Below are 19,743 nucleotides of genomic sequence, written 5' to 3'. Positions count from 1 at the left end.
CATTTTTAAGTGTACAGTTCAGTTGTATTAAGTACATTCACATTGCTGTGCAGCCATCATCACGGTCCATCCCCAGAATGGCTTCATCATCCAAATTGTAGCATCTGTTTTCATCTTATTTTCCTTCCAGTTTTGTATATGTAATTGACATAGAGCACTTGTATAAGGGATACAGGATAATGTTGACTTACATACATCATAAAATGATTACCACAGTAAATCTAGTGAACATCTCTCGTCTTACATAGATACAAAATGAAAGGAAAAGAACAAGTTTTGTTTTTTTTTTCTTCTGGTGAGAAACTCCCAGGATCCAATCTCTTAACTTTGATATACAATATAGAACTTTTAATTATCTTCATCATATTGTCCATTGCATCCCTAGTACTTACTTATGACTGGAGATTTATGCTTTCTGATGACCTTCATCCAGCTTCCCAGCTTCCTTCGTCCTCAATTCTGGTAACCATGCATCTGATCTCTTTTTCTATGAGTTTCTTCGGGAAGTATAAAATTATTGGGAAGGATAAAGTACTGGGAAGTATAAAGACTATAAAACTATTTCTGTTCCTGGTGCAAGAGTATAGTGATTTGATGCTTCTCTACATTTCAAAATGATCACCATGGTAAGTTTAGTTACCGTCTGTCATCATGCAAGATATTACAGTATTACCGACCATATCTCCCATGCTGTACATTTCATACCTGTGACTGATTTATTTTGTAACTTAGAGTTTGTAAGCTTTAATTTCTCTCACCTATTTCCCGACCCCCCTCACCACCCCCCACCCCCGAAACCATCTATTTGTTCTTTGTGTCTATGACTATGCTTGTTTTGTAAGTTTGTTCATTTGTTTTGTTTTTTAGATTCCGCATATAAGTGAAAGTATACAGAATTTGTCTTTGTCTTATTTTACTTAGCATAGTACCCTCTAGGCTCATCCATTTTGTCACAGGTGACAAGATTTCAGTATGAACACTGATTCAGTCTTGGGATATTATATTTGTCCATATATTCTAAGTTGTCCATTTTATTGGCATTTAATTGTTCATGGTAATCTCTTATCCTTTGTATTTCCATGGTGTTAAGTATAACGTCTCCACTTCCATTTCTTTTTTTTTTTTTTTTTTTTTAATTTGAGCCCTCTTTTTTTCTTGATGAGACTTGCTGAAGTTTTATCAATTTTTTTTATCTTTTAAAAGAACCAGCTTGTATTTTAATTGATTTTTTAAAATTATTTTTAGTCTCTTATTTAATTCTATTTTCTTTATGATTTCTTTTCAGCTAATTTTTGAGTTTTGTTTTTCTTTCTCTAGTTCCTTTAGGTGTAAGATTAGGTTGTTTATTTGAGATTTTTCCTATTTCCTGAGATAGGTTTGTATTGCTATAAACTTCCCTCTTAGAACTGCTTTTGCTGCAACTATAAATTTTGGATCATTGTGTTTTTTGTTTTCATTTGTCTCCAGATATTTTTTACTTTGGGATTTTTTCAGAGACCCATTAGTTGTTTAGTTCTATGTATTTGTGGTATTTTGGGACAGTTTTTTCCCTTGTAGTTGATTCCTGGTCTCAGCATGAAGTTTCTTGATATGATTTCAGTCTTCTTAAATTCATGGAAACTTGGTTTGTGGTCTACCACAAAACAACCACTTGTTACGTGGTTTGTGAATATTTATGCGCACTTGAAAAGAAGTATATTCTGATGCTTTTGGATATAATATTCTATATATGTTAAGACCATTTGGTTTAAGGCCAGTGTTTCCTTATGAATTTTCTCTCTGAATGATACGTTCATTGATGTAGGTGGGGTGTTAAAGTCCCCTACTGGTATTTGTGTTATTGTCCATTTCTTTTTTGCTTGTTTGTTTGTTAATATTTACTTTATGCATTTAGGTGTATCTGTTGAGTGCATATATATTTACAATTGTTATAGCTTCTTGGATTGATCTCTTTGTTAGATAATGTCCTACTTGGTCTTTTGTTACAGACGGTGGTTTAAAGTGTGTTTTGTCTGATATAAGTCTACTGCTTAGGTTTTTTAATAAATTTCTATATGTGTGGAATACCTTTGTCCATCCCTTCACTTTCAGTCTATGTTTTCCTTTAGATCTTGATTGAGTCTCTTGAGCAGCAAATATAAGGTCTTGTTTTTGTTTCCATTGAGCTACTCTGTGTCTTTTGATTATAGCACTCTATGTCTATATACATTTAAAGTAATTGTTGATAGGTATGTATTCATTGACATTTTTGAAATTGTTTTCAGGTTTATTTTGTAGTTTTGTTTTTGTTAGTCTTGTTTTCTTCTTTGGATCTCTTTCCTTGTGATTTGATAACTTGAGTATTATGTTTAGATTCCTTTCAGTTTTTTGTGTTTGTGTCTGTTATAGATTTTTCAGTTTGTGGTTTCAATAGCAATCTGTCTATGGCTATTTTAAGTTGATGTGATGTCCTCTTTAGTTTGAATGTATTTTAACAATCCTGCGTTTTTATTCCCCTTCTATGTTAAATGTTTTTGACATATTCTAGATCATTTGATTTTTAATTTCTCAGCTACTTATTCTGTCTATGGAAGAGATGACTAATTCTGTCTTTTACTGGCTTTATTAGTGGTTGGTCTGCCACCTTTACAGTGTATTTGCTTTTACCAGTGAGATTTTTCCTTCCCTAACTTTCATATTTTTAGGTGAGGCTTTTTGTTTTTTGGTTAGAGAAGTCCATTTTCATTTCTTGTGGACCTAGTTTCATGGTACTGAACCTTTTAACTTTTGCTTGTCTGGAAAACTTTTTATCTTTCTTCAAACCTGAATGATAGCTTTGCTGAGTAGAGTATTTTTGGTTGTAGATTTTTTTTCCTTTCATCATTTTAAATGTATCATGAACATTCCCTTCTGTTTTGCAGGATTTCTACTGAAAAGTCAACTTATGATCTTATGTACATTCCCATGTATGTAGCTATTTACTTTTCCCTTGCTGCTCTTAGTACTCTTGTCTTTAATTCAAGCTATTATAATTACACTGTTTTCTGGTGTGGTCCATTTGGGTAGATTCTGTTTGGGGCTACTCTCTGTGCCTCCTGAACCTGGATGACTGTTTCGCTTCCCAGGTTAGGAAAGTTTTCAGCCATCTTGTCTTCTGATATGTTCTCTGCACCTCACTTCTTTTTGAACTCCCATAATGCAAATGTTAGTGTGCCTGATGTTGTCTCAAAAGTATCTTAAACTGTTCTCATTTTTTAAATTCTTTCTGTTCAGCTTGAGAGATTTCTACTACTGTCTCTCATCTTGCTGTTCCAGTCCTCTGTATCATCTTAATCTACTGTTGATTCCTTCCAGTATGTTTTTATGTCACTTAATTGCAGTCTTCAGCTCTGTTTCATTCTTCTTTGTATTTTCTAACTCTTTTTGAAACTTCTCGCTGTGTTTTGCCATTCTTCTCCCAAGTTCTTTGAGCATTTTTGTGATTGTTATGTTAAACTCTTTACTGGATGAGTTTCTTAGCTCTGCTTCCCTTAGTTCTTCTGGTGTTTTATCTTCCTCCTTTGTTTGAAACATATTCCTCTGTCTCCTCATTTTGCCTAACTTGCTGTTTTTATTTCTATTTATTTGGTAGGTTGGTTACATTTTTTGATCTTGTTGGAGTGGTCTTTTGTAGGAAAGGTTCTGTGCCTCCCAGCAGCTCACTACTCTGGTCACCAGAGCCTTATGTTTCAGAAGTGCCCCTTATGTGGCCTCATAAGGCCCTTCTGATATGGTGGGCTGATTGCTGTGAGTGGTCTAGTTGGCAGTGATGGTCCCTGGTCCAATTGACTGGTAGGCTTGGCCTTTTGTGGATGCAGACTGCCGCTGGTGGTAGGCCCAGGTTATGAGGTGGCTGTACCCTGGGCTTACAAGGCTAGTGCTGGTCCACTGGTGGGCAGAGCTGGGTAGATCTGATGTGGCTGGCTGGAGGGTTTTCACAGATGCTGTCAGCCCACAGATCTACAGCTTTGGGGCCAAGGGAGTCCAGTGGCTGATGCCTGCCCATTGGTGGGTCAGGCCAGGTCCTGAAGTTAGTGCCAGCCCTCTGGTGGGTGGAGCTGGGTCTTGGGTTCTCTGGTGATAGGTCTGGGTCTGTGGTAGGCTGGGGGAATCAAGGCACCTAGTGGTCTCTGTCAGCCTGCTGTTGGGTGAAGCTGTGTCCCTGCAGTTAGCTGCTTGGCCTGTGGGTTCCTGGGACTGTAACAGACTGTAACAGGTGGGCAGGGCTGGGTCCTGGCACTAATAAGCTAGAGGTAGGACTCCATAAGGGAGAAGGCAATGGCACCTCGGACACGACTGAAGTGACTTAGCAGCAGCAGCAGCAGGACTCCATAATGTTTCTTGCTGGCATTAGCATTCCTCCTGGTAGAGGGAGCTCTAAAATATGGTTGCCACTGAGTGCTGATTGCCTGCTTCTCTCTGGGAGGCTCTCCAAGATGCGTATGTGTGCCTGCCCAAGACAGTTTAAAATGACTGCTTCTGCCGTGTGTTTTGGAGCATGCAAGTTTTGTGTGAGTCCTTTAACAATGGAGTCTCTGTTTCCTACAGCCCTCAGGTCCCTTGAAAGTTAGCCCCCAGCCTTCAAAACTAAACTCTCATCTTCCCATTGCAGGACTCTCTGGATTGAGGAGTCCAGTGTGGGGCTTGGACCTCTTGCTCCCTGGGGAGAACCTCTGCAGTTGTGATTATTCTTGTGTTGGTGGGTAGCCTACCTGAGGGTGTGGGTCTGGACTGCACCATGTCCCCTCCTCTCCTGCTCGTCTCATTATAGTTCCTTCTTTCATCTTTAGTTGTGGAAGATTGTTTCTACTAGTCTTCGGGTTCTCATGGTAGCCGCTCTGTAAATAGTTGAAATTTTGTTGTGCTCACAGAAGGAGGTAAACTCAGGATTTTCCTACTCATCTTCTCTAGCCCACTGTAGCCACCAATGTTATTTTTTAATGCTTTGAAGATAAATAATATACATTAATCTTCAGATAAATTTTGTTTTTAAACTTTAGTAATTTACAGTAGAGACAGCCTGTAATTAATTAAGAGACTATGACAAATTGATTTGGTTAAAGTAGAACAAAACCAGTTTCAGCAGTATCGGTTTGTTTCTTTTTAAATTACAAATTCTGTGTTCAGCATTTGCCTTTTGACCACTGATAACTTTAAGTCTTGTGCATTTTAATTGGTAAGGTTGCTTATTTCAAAGTAACAAAAGACATTTTCACAAGAACTGACCACTTATATTGGAGAAGGAATTGGCAACCCACTCCAGTATTCTTGCCTAGAGAATCCTGTGGACAGAGGAGGAGCCTGGTGGGCTGCTGTCCATAGGGTCTCACAGAGTCGGACACGACTGAAGTGACTTTGCATGCATGCATTGGGGAAGGAAATGGCAGCCCACTCCAGTATTTTTGCCTGGAGAATCCCAGGGACAGAGGAGCCTGGTGGGCTGCCATCTGTGGGGTCGCACAGAGTCGGACACAACTGTTTTTCGGAAGCAGCAGCAGACCACTTGTATATGAAATTAAGTAAAGACTAAAATTTAGACGTTTAACAATAAGAGCCATTGAATATTTTGACTACATTCTTTTCTATTCTAGAAAATGGAAGTGTCCAAGTTGGAGAATTGTTACCTTGCAAGATTTGTGGAAGAACATTCTTTCCAGTGGCATTGGTGAGTACCTTTTTCCTTTGGTGTTTGATAGAGCTTTAGTGGTTTAATACTTCAGAACAGTGGCAAGATATATAAAGAGACACTGGCTAATGTGCTTTGCTCAAGAGTACCAGTTCCATCTATTCGTTCTTGCAGAGTACTCGCTTTGCTTCAGAGATTGATTGGTCTTTAAAACTCCTCTGTTAGGGTATTTAAGTATTCCTTCCCTTGTGTGGCTGTTGATGAAACCAAAACAAAATACTCTTAGAAATACTCTTTAAAATAATGTATTTAAAGAAGCAGAAGGATATGATGTTTTGGATTTGGTTTAAACCTCAGACAAAAAGCTGGGGCTTGAGATAGATGAAATAAGATTGCTTAAATGTTGGTAATCATTGAGGCAGGGGATCAGTAAATGGAACTAATTATACTATTTTATCAGTTCTTATGTATTTTTGAAATATCCCAAAGAAAAAGTATTTTAACTAAAACTTCCTAAAACACATTATGCATTCTTTAGAATGCAAATACATTTGTATGCAAATACAAATAGAAGCACATCTTATGTTAATATAAAATATCTAGCTAAATAGAGATAAGAAAAAAATCAATATATCATATATTCTGTTTTAACTTCAAATATAAATAGTTATTTATGAATATTTTCATTTAGAATGAAGATTTTTCTCTGAGTATGGCTCTGCTGTTTAGAGTTCTGTCACATTTTATTTTACATCCTTACTATTTCCAGTTTTTCTTTAAAGCAGTGAGAAGGAATTACTGATCCAAAATGGCCACCTGACTACAGACTTCTCTTAAATATTAACAGCTCTTTAATCCTTTCTTCCCCATACTTACTTAAGTAACTTTTTGTTGTCATTGATTCACTGTTTTACAAACCATTTTCAAAACTTTAAGCTGAGTTTTCACGGGGGGAGGTGGTGGTATATCTTTTTTGGCCCTCATTTATTTAATATTTAAATAATCACTGTCAGTTTGTATAATATATCAGTTTTTGGAGTAGGTGCTACATTCTTTTGATATATACTGCTCAGTATGAGGACAGCCATTTCTAGAAAGTTGCCTGTTAACCATGCTTTTTTTTTCAATATATAAGAAATTTTGTTCTAATAGTTATAATTATTGCGTTTGTCAGAATGAAATCCGAAAACAAGTGTGTTTTACAAGTATGTAAAACAATTGAGTATTGATTTTGTATTGAAAATATTAGAGGCTCTATAACATGGAATCAAATAGTTCTGTTTCCTGTTTTCCTAGATAAAGCTTAATATTTCCAACTTGTTCATTGTTTATCAAAACAGAAAAGAAAAAAGTGCATTTAGTATAGTCTCTGTTGTTAGTCAACATGTTTTATTTAGGGGAAGGAGAACTATAATTTATCCAGTTAATTTGAGATCAATTAAGAGAGCTTCCATTGTAATGGCTTTAAATGAGTTGGAAACCATATTTTTTAAAAATTACACATATAAAAGAACTATAGGAATGGACTATAGACTAGATAGCACAAGAAAAATCCTTAATGAGTTCCAGAAAGGGGGAGAGATGATTGTGGAGAAAAGACAGAAAACATGACTGACCACCTTGTCTTGTGCTGTCTTAACAAACTACTGTTATGTGAGCTTGAGTAGAGTAAGCCAAATTATTATTATTATGTTAGCTTTTGTAATCCTATTGCTAAAACACTTCCATTTACATTCCTTTTTCTAGTATCTATTTTCAGGTATTTAGTAATTAAGATAACTTTTTTGCCCCCACTTAAAAGGCTGTGTCTTACATGCATTAGCTTCCATATTCTTAGCAGTGTGAAAACCAGGAGAATATTAAATAACTTGCAATAAAATTTTGGGAGAATATTTATATTTTCTTGTTGTGAGAAAGATGACTTGTAGCATGTTTTATATATATATATATTTAGCTATTAGTTAAGCAATGTCTTATTTATGCCTTATTATTATTTATCTTCAGGTTTTAAACTGATCTCTAATGACAATTAAAATTTTATAGTCTTTTTGTAGAAAAGAAAATGATGTGTTGTATTTCTTTATTTGAACAGAAAAAACATGGACCTATTTGCCAGAAAACTGCCACTAAAAAACGGAAGACTTTTGATTCAAGCAGACAAAGAGCTGAAGGAACTGATATTCCAACAGTAAAACCTCTTAAACCTAGGGTAATTCTATGACCTTTTGAATAGTATAAACCTTGCTGCTATGTGTAATGAAAAAAACAATTATCTGTTATGCTAAGATTGAAGAGTAAGCAGAATTCTGTGTCATGTTCTCAGTTTAGAAGTTATCATAAACTTGTTTATTTTGAATTTCAGCAAAAGCTCCCTTTTGCTGTACCAAAAGTACTAAAGTACTGTCCAACTACAGTGAGGTTTTCGTAGCGTTGGAGAGTCAGTTCCTGAGCTATAGGCTGGAAATAATTGAAAAGTCTTCACATGTTCATTGGAACTCATTGTTCATTACTTTGGCTATAGTTTATGTCTCTGTTACTAGTAGTGTAAGCCATATAGTATACAAAAGGAAAGCTGTTAGTTACAAATGCTTTAGCCTAATAAGTATTATCTTGATTGATTTTTCAGCATTTGTGATCTTAGTATGCCTTCCAGGGAGAAGTTTTATCCATTGCTCAATTGTCCACAAATTGACCACTGTCAGCTTACTTACTTCTTTGAAACCAAGCAAGGAATCTCCTATGCTAGCTAATCTCTCCTTAATACCACCTGTCATGATATTTTATTTGCTAAGAATAAATCACATAAATACTTTGACATATTTTTAGAGAGTCATTTTAGTGTAGTAGTCAAAATTTGAGTGCCTGATTTATATGTTTTTGAAATAAACTGTTTTCAGTAGTAATAGCTTTTCCTAGTGATCAGATCAGATCAGATCAGTTGCTCAGTTGTGTCTGACTCTTTGCGACCCCATGAATCGCAGCACGCCAGGCCTCCCTATCCATCACCAACTCCCAGAGTTCACTCAGATTCACGTCCATCGAGTCAGTGATGCCATCCAGGCATCTCATCCTCTGTCGTCCCCTTCTCCTGCCCCCAATCCCTCCCAGCATCAGAGTCTTTTCCAATGAGTCAACTCTTCGCATGAGGTGGCCAAAGTACTGGAGTTTCAGCTTTAGCATCATTCCTTCCAAAGAAATCCCAGGGCTGATCTCCTTCAGAATGGATTGGTCGGATCTCCTTGCAGTCCAAGGGACTCTGAAGAGTCTTCTCCAACACCACAGTTCAAAGGCATCAATTCTTTGGCCCTCAGCCTTCTTCACAGTCCAACTCTCACATCCATACATGACCACAGGAAAAACCATAGCCTTGACTAGACGGACCTTTGTTGGCAAAGTAATGTCTCTGCTTTTGAATATGCTATCTAGGTTGGTCATAACTTTCCTTCCAAGGAGTAAGCGTCTTTTAATTTCATGGCTGCAGTCACCATCTGCAGTGATTTTCGAGCCCAGAAAAATAAAGCCTGACACTGTTTCCACTGTTCCCCCATCTATTTCCCATAAAGTGGTGGGACCGGATGCCATGATCTTCGTTTTCTGAATGTTGAGCTTTAAGCCAACTTTTTCACTCTCCACTTGCACCTTCATCAAGAGGCTTTTGAGTTCCTTTTCACTTTCTGCCATAAGGGTGGTGTCATCTGCATATCTGAGGTTATTGATATTTCTCCCGGCAATCTTGATTCCAGCTTGTGTTTCTTCCAGTCCAGCGTTTCTCATGATGTACTCTACATAGAAGTTAAATAAACAGGGTGACAATTTACAGCCTGACGTACTCCTTTTCCTATTTGGAACCAGTCTGTTATTCCATGTCCAGTTCTAACTGTTGCTTCCTGACCTGCATACAAATTTCTCAAGAGGCAGATCAGATGGTCTGGTATTCCCATCTCTTGAAGAATTTTCCACAGTTTATTGTGATCCACACAGTCAAAGGCTTTGGCATAGTCAATAAAGCAGAAATAGATGGTTTTCTGGAACTCTCTTGCTTTTTCCATGATCCAGCGGATGTTGGCAATTTGATTTCTGGTTCCTCTGCCTTTTCTAAAACCAGCTTGAACATCAGGAAGTTCACGGTTCACATATTGCTGAAGCCTGGCTTGGAGAATTTTGAGCATTACTTTACTAGCGTGTGAGATGAGTGCAATTGTGCTGTAGTTTGAGCATTTTTTGGCATTGCCTTTCTTTGGGATTGGAATGAAACTGACCTTTTCCAGTCCTGTGGCCACTGCTGAGTTTTCCAAATTTGCTGGCATATTGAGTGCAGCACTTTCACAGCATCGTCTTTCAGGATTTGAAAGAGCTCAACTGGAATTCCATCACCTCCACTAGCTTTGTTCGTAGTGATGCTTTCTAAGGCCCACTTGACTTCACATTCCAGGATGTCTGGCTCTAGGTCAGTGATCACACCATCGTGATTATCTGGGTTGTGAAGATCATTTTTGTACAGTTCTTCTGTGTATTCTTGCCACCTCTTCTTAATATCTTCTGCTTCTGTTAGGTCCATACCATTTCTGTCCTTTATTGAGCTCATCTTTGCATGAAATGTTCCTTTGGTATCTCTGATTTTCTTGAAGAGATCCGTAGTTTTTCCCATTCTGTTGTTTTCCTCTATTTCTTTGCATTGATCGCTGAAGAAGGCTTTCTTATCTCTTCTTGCTATTCTTTGGAACTCTGCATTCAGATGCTTATATCTTTCCTTTTCTCCTTTGCTTTTCGCTTCTCTTCTTTTCACAGCTATTTGTAAGGCCTCCCCAGACAGCCATTTTGCTTTTTTGCATTTCTTTTCCATGGGGATGGTCTTGATCCCTGTCTCCTGTACAATGTCACGAACCTCATTCCATAGTTCATCAGGCACTCTATCTATCAGATTTAGACCCTTAAATCTATTTCTCACTTCCACTGTGTACAGAAAAGCATTTCCCTATGGGACGGTTAATCATACTAGTAAAGTCCTTTGATAATAAAAAAGAAGTCAGTTCATCTTTGTTTTTCAGTCTATGAATATTTAAGGGGAGGATGGAGAAGCTTGGACAAGGTTTTATTTAGTTTTCCCTGGTAACCTGCCAGATATGTGATTATGTTAACTTTAATTAGCCTACATAAACTAATTAAATCTTTGGAGGCAGTATAAAGTAGTGAGTTGGAAAGCTGGCTCAACAGTCAGACTGTCTGGATTTACCCCTGGCTCCTGTTTTCTGTAAAATGGTGATAGTAGTTATCTGTCTTGTGGAATTATTAAGGGAATTACATTAAGTTTATCCATGGTGATCTCTCAGTAATTTTGTTTTTTAATTGGAGGACAATTGCTTTACAGTGTTGTATTGGTTTCTGCAATACAACAATACAAATCAGGCATTGTGTGTTTGTGTGTGTGTGTGTGTATCTCCCCTCACTCTAGAGTCTCCCCTCCCCACAGGGCTGGGCTTCCTGTGTTATACAGCAGCTTCCCACTAGCTCTGTTTACACATTGTAGTGTATATATGTCAGTGCTGCTCTCTCAATTCGTCCCACCCTCTTCTTCCCCTACTGTGTCCACAAGTCTGTTATCTGTTCCTGCCCTGCAGGTAGGTTCATCAATAACCATTTTTCTAGATCCCATATGTGTGTTAATATGTGATGTTTGTTTTTCTCTTTCTGACTTCATTCCATGTATAACAGACTTGAGGTTCATCCACCTCAATTCCACTGACTCACATTCATTATTTTTTGGGGGGGCTGAGTAATATTCCATTGTTTATATATACCACAGCTTCTTTATCCATTCATCTGTGGATGGACATCCAGGTTATTTCTTTAAAGAGGAGGTTTGTATACTTTAAAAAAATTAATCTTTAAGAAAAAGCCAAGTAAAAACTTACTTTACGATAAGTAGTTTTATTTTCTTGCTCTTTTAAGTGCAGTCCATAGAGCAGTAATAGTAGCACTGTTTTGGAGACTTGTTAGAAATGCAGAATCTCAGGTTCCTCCCAGACATACTAAATTAGAATCTGCATTTAACAAAGTCTTTGAATGAGTCATCTGCATATTAGTTGGAGAAACAGTGTATTAGAAGATTTTAAACATCATAGTATGGGCTTCCCAGGCACAGTGGTAAAGAATCCACCTGTCAGTGCAATAGATGCAGGAGATGTAGGTTCGATCCCTGGTTGGGAAGATCTCTTGGAGGAGTAAGTGGCAACCCACTCCAGTATTTTTGCCTGAGAATCCCATGAACACAGCAGCTTGGCATGCAGCAATCCATGAGGTCAAGAGTTAGATTCAACTGAGCATGCGTGGTGTGCTCACGGTGTGCTCAAATGTCACGGTGAGGTTCTCAATACAAAGATCACAAGCAGAGTGGAGCAAAGTCAATACAGACTCCCATTTTTGGAGAAATTCAGGCTTACTCCAGGGACTACAAACAAAGTATGTCTCTTTCTCCTCTCAAAGTCACTTTGTCATGTCTGTAGCCATTCCTTCTCCAGGGGATCTTCATAGCCCAGGGATCAAAACTGGGTCTCCCACATTGTAGGCAGTTTCTTGACTGTCTGAGCCACAAGGTTATCTCAGAGCTGCCCAAAGAAACTGAGATCCAGGAGAAACTACCACAGAAGAAGAGCAGGAAGTTGCTGGGGAGCCCGTGGCCTGGAATCTGAGAACCTGCCACCTTACAGTTGAGGGGGTCTCCTCACCCTGAAAGGTGACTCCTTAAAGATGAGGGTCTTATCTGAAAGTACATATCCCTTGTTTATCACAGCAGAGGCAGGAACTGGGGTAAGCTGCAGGAACTTTGAATGAGCTGAAAGTGGAATGAGCCTGTCTGAAATTGGACAAAAGCCAGGAGGGAGGAAGTAGGGAAGAGGCACGGAGATTTGAAGAGGTCCAGAGCAGAGGCTCTCAGAAAGCACTAATGGAAAAGATAATACTCTTTCTGAAGGTGAGGGGCCCACTTTAAAGTGTCCTGTGTTTGAAGTGATCAGTGTAAGAATTGAGGGAGTATCGATGGCAGCAGCAGGCCTCCTGGACACGTGTTGATTTAGAGAAGCAGAACAGGAATGTCTGTGTAATCAGTTTTGTTGCTTTCATAATGACTAGTTCGAAAGTTATTTTCTTGTTTTCTATTTTTTGAAAGAGTTTTTAAAAGATTGGTGCTTTTTCTTCCTTAAACGTCCGCATGTATTTAACAGTAAAGGCAGGCATCTAGGCCAGGGGTTTCCTTTGTGGTTCTTTTAATAATAGATTCATTAAAAAGAAGTAAAAGGCTATCGTTGTTGTAATGGGATGTAATGTTAATATGCAGAAAGGTTTCATATTTCAACAAACAACTCATTGAAATATAAAAATGATTAAAAGATTCTTAAGAAAGAACAGCACAAAATATAAAATATTTAGGAATTAGTGTTAGTCATTCAGCTGTGTCTGGCTCTTTGTGACCCCAAGGACTGGGGCTCACCAGGCTTCTCTGTCCACGGAATCCTCCAGGCAAGAATACTGGAGTGGATTGCCATTTCTTTCTTCAGTTTAGGAATAAATCTTATAGTAATAAAGGTGGAAAACTTTCACAAAGAATACTTTAAAAAACTACTGAAAGACCCAAACAAACATGTCTTCTAATGGAAATATATCACATTCTTAGGTAAGTAAATCTCAGCTAAATAGAGATTTTAAGTTAAGTTGTATATGAATGTAATGTTTAGTTTTTCCAGTTAAAATGTAGTTTAAAAAAACAAGCTGAATCTAAAGCTCAAATGGAAAAATACACATGTAAGAATAACCAGAAAAGATTGAAAGAGAAGCACAATAAAGTAGAGTTAACCTTTGCTGTTTAGTTGCTCAGTTGTGTCCAGCTCTTCTGCAACCTCATGAACTGTAGCCTGGAGTGGGTTGCTGTTCCTTCTCCAGGGGATCTTCCCAATCCAGGAATTGAACCCGCATCTCCTATGTCTCCTGCATTGGCAAGCGGGTTCTTTACCACTGAGCCACCAAGGAAGCCCTTACTAAATATTAAAATATTATAAAATCTCAATATTTAAAACACGAGTATTGACACATGCAGTTGAAACAGTGGAACACAGAGTTCAGAAATAAGCCCAAATGCCAAACAGAATATGATAAAGGTGTTGTCTCAGTTCAGTAGGGAGAAAAGTCAGTAAAGGATGGTGAGACAGCTGCATAGCTATGTTAGAAAACAAAAAATAAAGTTGAGTCCATATGTCACTCCATACATCAAGATAAATTCCAAATCAATAAAAGTTTAAAAATCTTAAAAATGAAACCATGAAAGGACTAGGCAGAAACATGGGTAATTTTTATTTTACCTTGGTGTGAGGTTGGACCTTGCTAAGTGACTACAGATATGAAGACAGTAAAATAAAAAGTAAGTTAAACTGCATTTAAATAATAATTCTGCATATCAGAGGACACTTAGACAAGATTGAAAGAGATATATTGTGGGGGAGGGTTGAGGCTAGTCTATAAAAAAAACTACTTGAAGTTGTTAAAAATAGAAAAAAGGCCAATAACCCAATAGATATGTTGACCAGGCTTTATAAACACACCACAGAAAAGGCAATACAAATAATTCATGATGATACAAAAAGATGTTTGTTTTCACTCATTATAGGGAAAAAGCCAATTAAAAACCACAGAAAGAACTGTTTTTCACCTCTCATCAGTTAAAAAAAAAACAAAATTTCACTATCATACATTGTTGGAGAAACTATGGGAAAATAGGGAAATACATCCTGAGTGGTGGGTTAAATGTTTGTAACACTGACAGACGGCAATTTAGCAGTGTCTGACACAATTTACAGTTGTATTTAAAAATTGCATATAAATACAATTGCCTAAAGTTTCTTTTTAAAATTATAACTTTGGGAAGAAGATCATTTAAGGACTCCTGATAAGAGAACATTTAAAATATTTTCTTGAGTTTTGTTTTAATATATTAACTGTTTTTGAAAACTAGTTTTTTGTGGTTTTTTTTTAATTTGTTTACAGCCTGAACCACCAAAGAAACCATCTAATTGGAGAAGAAAGCATGAAGAGTTCATTGCCACAATAAGAGCAGCTAAAGGCCTTGGTCAAGTGCTGAAAGAGGGTGGCAGACTTCCCCCACCTCCTCCACCGTCTTATGATCCTGGTATATGGCGTATTTTGACAGAAAGTGTTCATATGGGGACAAAATATTGATAGTATTGATAGAATTCTTAAAATTTTTAAGGTATTATTGAATTTAATTTATAATAGTTGAACTTGATGAAACATAATCTTGGTAAGTTTCCTATAAAATAATGGTGATAGTCCAGGCATTTAGGCTTATGAAGACATAGCAGTATTCAACATAGAAATGCATTATATTTTTATGTCAGTACTTTGATTTAAACTTTTTCTCTCAGTACTTTTTGTAAGGCATTTAATATAATTTAAGAATTATTGTAGTCATGTAGTGTTAGTCGCTTAGTCGTGTCCAACTCTTTCCAGCTACATGAACTAGAGCCCACCAGGCTCCTCTGTCCATTGGATTCTTCAGGCAAGAATATTGGAGTGGGTGGCCATTTAGTATTTAATATAATTTAAAAATTATTGTAGTAACTATTAAATGTTCCAGGAAAACATTTCAGTCATGCATACTGTCAATTGAAATGTAGACATTCAGTAAGATTCAGATAGTTACATTGCTTAGTTCTTTGGTATCGTCTCATCTAGAAAGGGGAATTAAATAATTTGCTTCTAAAAATGAGTTATTCTAGTGGGATAACCACCATATAAACAGATACTACTAAATTTGTGCTAAATTCATGTATTTTTATATTTTCTTCATTTGGTGGGTAAAAGTTGCTTGTTTATCCTTACCAAAAGCAAGGCAAGATGCTGGCAACCATATATGAGATAATTGAGATACTGAAAGATTTAAAATAGCACCATTGACATATTGCCATTGGGTACAGAGTAGCCTCAAGAAGTAGTTATTTTAATATAGCAAGTTAGCTGCTTTAAAATTGTGTTAGTATTCTAGATTGGGATTAATTTGTTAGTAAAGGGAAAGTTAGATATGATCCTTTATAACATTTTATTGTAGAAGAGAGGTTGATAAGCAATTTCTATAAAGGGCTTAGGTTATTGAAAGCCATAAGGTCTCTGTTGCAGCTGCTCCTTTTTGCCACTGTTTGTAGAAATCAGCCACAGAAAATATGTAAATGGCTGTGTTCCAATAAAATTTTATGAAAACATGTTGCAAGCAAGCTGTATTTGGCCCATGGGCCCTTGTTGGCCAATCCTGTTTGAGTCTTAGTAATTAACTTTAATGCTTTGAGTAACTCTGGAATGTTCTATCTGGGTGTGAGTCTCTTCTATTTCTACCTTAATTTTCCCCATGAAACTGAATTCTCTCTTTGTTTTAGAGGTGTTTGTATATTTTATCTGATTGAACCAACATGGGTATATTTCTCATGTTTGCATAAGTCAATGAGAGAGAGAGAGTGGCAGTTGTTCAGGATAATTTGAACTTTAGAGATTTTTTTTATCTCTCAGCCCTAACAAAACAACTTCTTTGTTATTAGAGGTTTTAGATGTCTTTCAGTAGTTAGCAGAACAAATTTCTGAGCTTGAGATGAGTGTAAATTCTAAAAGGCAAACTCCATCTCAAAAAGTAAACCTTTTGAAATAAATTGATTTTTTTTGTGTGACCTTGCTAAGTTATATTTATTTATTCTTGATATCTCATAGATTTTAAATCTTTTACACTGCTACAAAATTTGTTTTTTTCTGGGATAACTTTAAGATTTAATTTTATAAGAAATTTTGTTTATAATGTGCATTACATTTGGGAAGCATATTTAATCTTTGAAGCATTTGCTGTTTCTTAAACTTGAATTAATTATGTTAATGAGATATATTTTTATCACTTGTTCCATCTGTTGGGACCTCTAAAGAAAATAAAACTATATAAAGTCTTTTACATTATTTCTTTTTTTTTTGTTTTGTTTTTTTTTTACATTATTTCTTGACAGCTTTCATCTAACCAAAATTAAAGATTTTAACAGATGAGCCCAATTTTTAATGTAATGTGTTATTACTACTTAACCTAGTCTACCGTATAAAAAAGATATGTATGATGAAAACATATAGTATTATAGAGGCAAAAATGAATTAACATTTTTCCTTATTTTTTCGTAGTGAGGATTTATTGTTTTTCACCCCTCAAATTTGATTCTAAGCTGGAAGAAAGTTGTGATTTAGCATATGCTAGCAGACTTTTTTTTCTTAAATGTCTTTACTAAGTTCTGATAAGTCAGGTTGGGTGATTATAAAGAAACAAGTTTTTGCTTCGCAAACAGGGTGTATATGTCTTAAGTTACTGTTTATAAAATTTATAATTCTTTATGTCTCATTTCAAGTATTTTGTTACTTATCTGTTTCTTTTTTCTATTTTAGACTATATTCAGTGTCCATATTGCCAGAGAAGATTTAATGAAAATGCGGCTGATAGACATATAAATTTCTGTAAAGAACAGGCAGCACGTATTAGTAATAAAGGCAAATTTTCTACTGATACCAAAGGAAAATCAACTTCTCGGACACAGGTAATCCTTGTAATCATTCCTGCAAGTAAATAATGAGGTGATTTAAGTTCACGGTTTTGTGTTTGTTCTTTACAGAACATTTAACTACAGTTTTCTCACCTGCTAAAATTTATATATTAATGTTCAAGGATTTAGTAAGAAATTTGAATGGCTATTTGAGAACAAAATTTGAAGTAGACTTGATTTAAAGAGGTATTAGGGGAAAAAGGGAGAAAGGGTTAAAAATCACTACAGCAGATGCAGAGGAAACTAGAGGGGTTAGATGAATGAGAAATTGGCAGTAAAAATTCATGTTTGAAAATCATGTGAATAATGAATATTTTCATGTGATATGTGAGTAACACATTTCAGGAAATGAAAGCATACGTTCAGATCCAGACTTCTACTTTTGAACTTTTAGGCAAAAGTGATGTTAATATATGTAAGCCTTTATTTCTTCACCTGTGAAGTAATCTGTGTAACTATTGTGAGAAACAAATGAAATGATGTATGTGAAAGCAGTTAGAGAACCATAAATCATCAAGAGAATTTTGTAATGTGTACTTTATTTTTGCACTACTGTTGTTTTTCTTTAAGTATATTGTTACATAAAAAAAAAAACTGGTGGTTTAGTCGCTAAGTCGTGTCCGACTCTTGCAACCCCATGGACTGTAGCCTGCCAGCCTCTTCTGGAAGCAAATTTTATTTTTCACAAAGCTTTCGTTTGTTAACTTTTCTTTTGGACTGTAAATTTAGCAAATGGGAATAATCAAATTCACTTATCTTGTTACTTATGAATAAAATACTGGATTAAAAGATCCCATTGCAATTGAGACCTCCTTGAGAGAATCCTGCTATTGAATTTCTGTAAGTATTTTTGGAAATAGAGCATATGATTGTTATCATCATCATTGTGGGGAAAGAACAGCAAAGAGAACTCATTTTGAAGAATTTCCAAAATAGATGGCAAACAAAGCATATCTTTTAAACAGTTTAAGAACACCCAACAAGATCTTTAAGAATAAAACAGAAGAGTAAAGGAAATATAATAAGATGTGTTTATTTCAACACCGTGGTGCCAAATGATTCATACATGTAAAATCCAGATAGTTTTTAGTTCCCACCTTAAATTTTCAGTTCTGATTCCATGCCCAGTCATATATATTTATTTCAGTCTAATTCTATATTTTCTCATCTGTGTTCACTCATTTTTGAGTAACACTGTACCAAGTACTGGATCTATATTAGTAAACTAAGTAGAATACTTTTCCTAAAAATGCTTAAATGCTTCCTTATCATATTTATCAACTATAATCTGGCCTTATTGCAGCCCACTACAAATACAGTAAAGATCAGGTTCTTGTAGTTAAAGAAAAAGTTCTACCATTTAAGCTTTCATAATTCTTCTTCATTAGGAATTTTATCAAATTCAAGGATGGTTGTATTAAAGTAGACCCATGAAGACATAGCAGACCAAATAATGTTATCTAATGTATGCTAAAATACATATTGTTATTTTAAAAGAACAAATTAAATAACCCATGCATAATTTAGATTCTGTATCAGATTAGGTTAGGTTGAGTTACCTTATGAGTTTCAAGCAACACAGTAAATATTTTGTGTTTAGGAATTTTCAGTATTCTGATTGATTCTTACTTACCCTACTTTTAAAGTAGTGAAGTTTTAAGTCTGAAAATGTGCCATTCAATTGTTAATAATGTTTTCTGATTATTAAAGGGCTTTCTATTCTCTATGGAAAATTAAGTATACATGTATATACTTTAAAAGTTATCACCATAGTTAATATTTTAAATATTTATCTCTAAGCTCTTATTTTTTACAACACTTTTATTCTGACTTTTTTCATATAGTTTTCCCTTTTTTTTTTTTTGGTAAATTATATGCAGAAAAAAATGCACAACACATAAATTCATGTGTAACCACAAGAACATTGAGAAATAGACTATTCTTAGTCTTACAAAAGCCTCACTGCACTATTTCAGTCCCAGAATGTAATGTTCTCTCACTCTCAGCCCCAGGCATTCATGAAGTAGTCACTATTTTGATTTTACATAAAATCAATTTTGGCCTTTATTTATAGTCTCCAGACCATGATGTTATTTTTAATCTATGATAGCTTTATAAATATTTTTCTTAAAGTCTAGTTGGTTTCCAGCTTGTAGCTCATCCAGCCTGGGATTTCTCATGACTTCTCATTTTTCATGATGAAGGTTAAACAAACAGGGCAACAGCAGACAGCCCTGTTGTACTTTCTCGATCTTGAACCAATCCATACAGGGTACTAACTGTTGCTTCTTGACCTGCATACAGGTTTCTCAGGAGACAGATAAGATGGTTTGGTATTCCCATCTGTAAGAGCTTTCCACAGTTTGTCATGATTCACACAATCAAAGGCTTTAGCGTAGTCAGTGGAACAGAGAGATGTTTTTCTGAAATTCCCTTGTTTTCTTGATAATCCAGTGAATGTTGGCAGTTTGGTCT

The 19,743-nt window shown here is 35.9% G+C and overlaps 1 protein-coding gene across 3 annotated transcripts in view; it reads left to right on the top strand.

Annotated features, from left to right (window-relative positions):
• ZC2HC1A (zinc finger C2HC-type containing 1A) overlaps positions 1–19,743 on the top strand; it is a 53,603-nt gene that overhangs the window by 9,580 nt on the left and 24,280 nt on the right. For 2 of the 3 annotated variants that reach the window (XM_044928663.2, XM_044928662.2), the window contains exons 2-6: positions 4,631–4,717; positions 5,610–5,683; positions 7,737–7,853; positions 14,678–14,819; positions 17,114–17,262. In XM_044928663.2, the coding sequence (XP_044784598.2) occupies positions 4,631–4,717; positions 5,610–5,683; positions 7,737–7,853; positions 14,678–14,819; positions 17,114–17,262 (569 nt within the window). The remainder of the gene's footprint in view (positions 1–4,630; positions 4,718–5,609; positions 5,684–7,736; positions 7,854–14,677; positions 14,820–17,113; positions 17,263–19,743) is intronic. The other variant, XM_025265207.3, reaches the window with a different exon arrangement.

The sequence above is a fragment of the Bubalus bubalis genome, chromosome 15, assembly GCF_019923935.1.
Source record: "Bubalus bubalis isolate 160015118507 breed Murrah chromosome 15, NDDB_SH_1, whole genome shotgun sequence".
NCBI classification, from domain to species: domain Eukaryota; kingdom Metazoa; phylum Chordata; class Mammalia; order Artiodactyla; family Bovidae; genus Bubalus; species Bubalus bubalis.
This window is presented reverse-complemented; position numbering and strand designations above follow the sequence as displayed.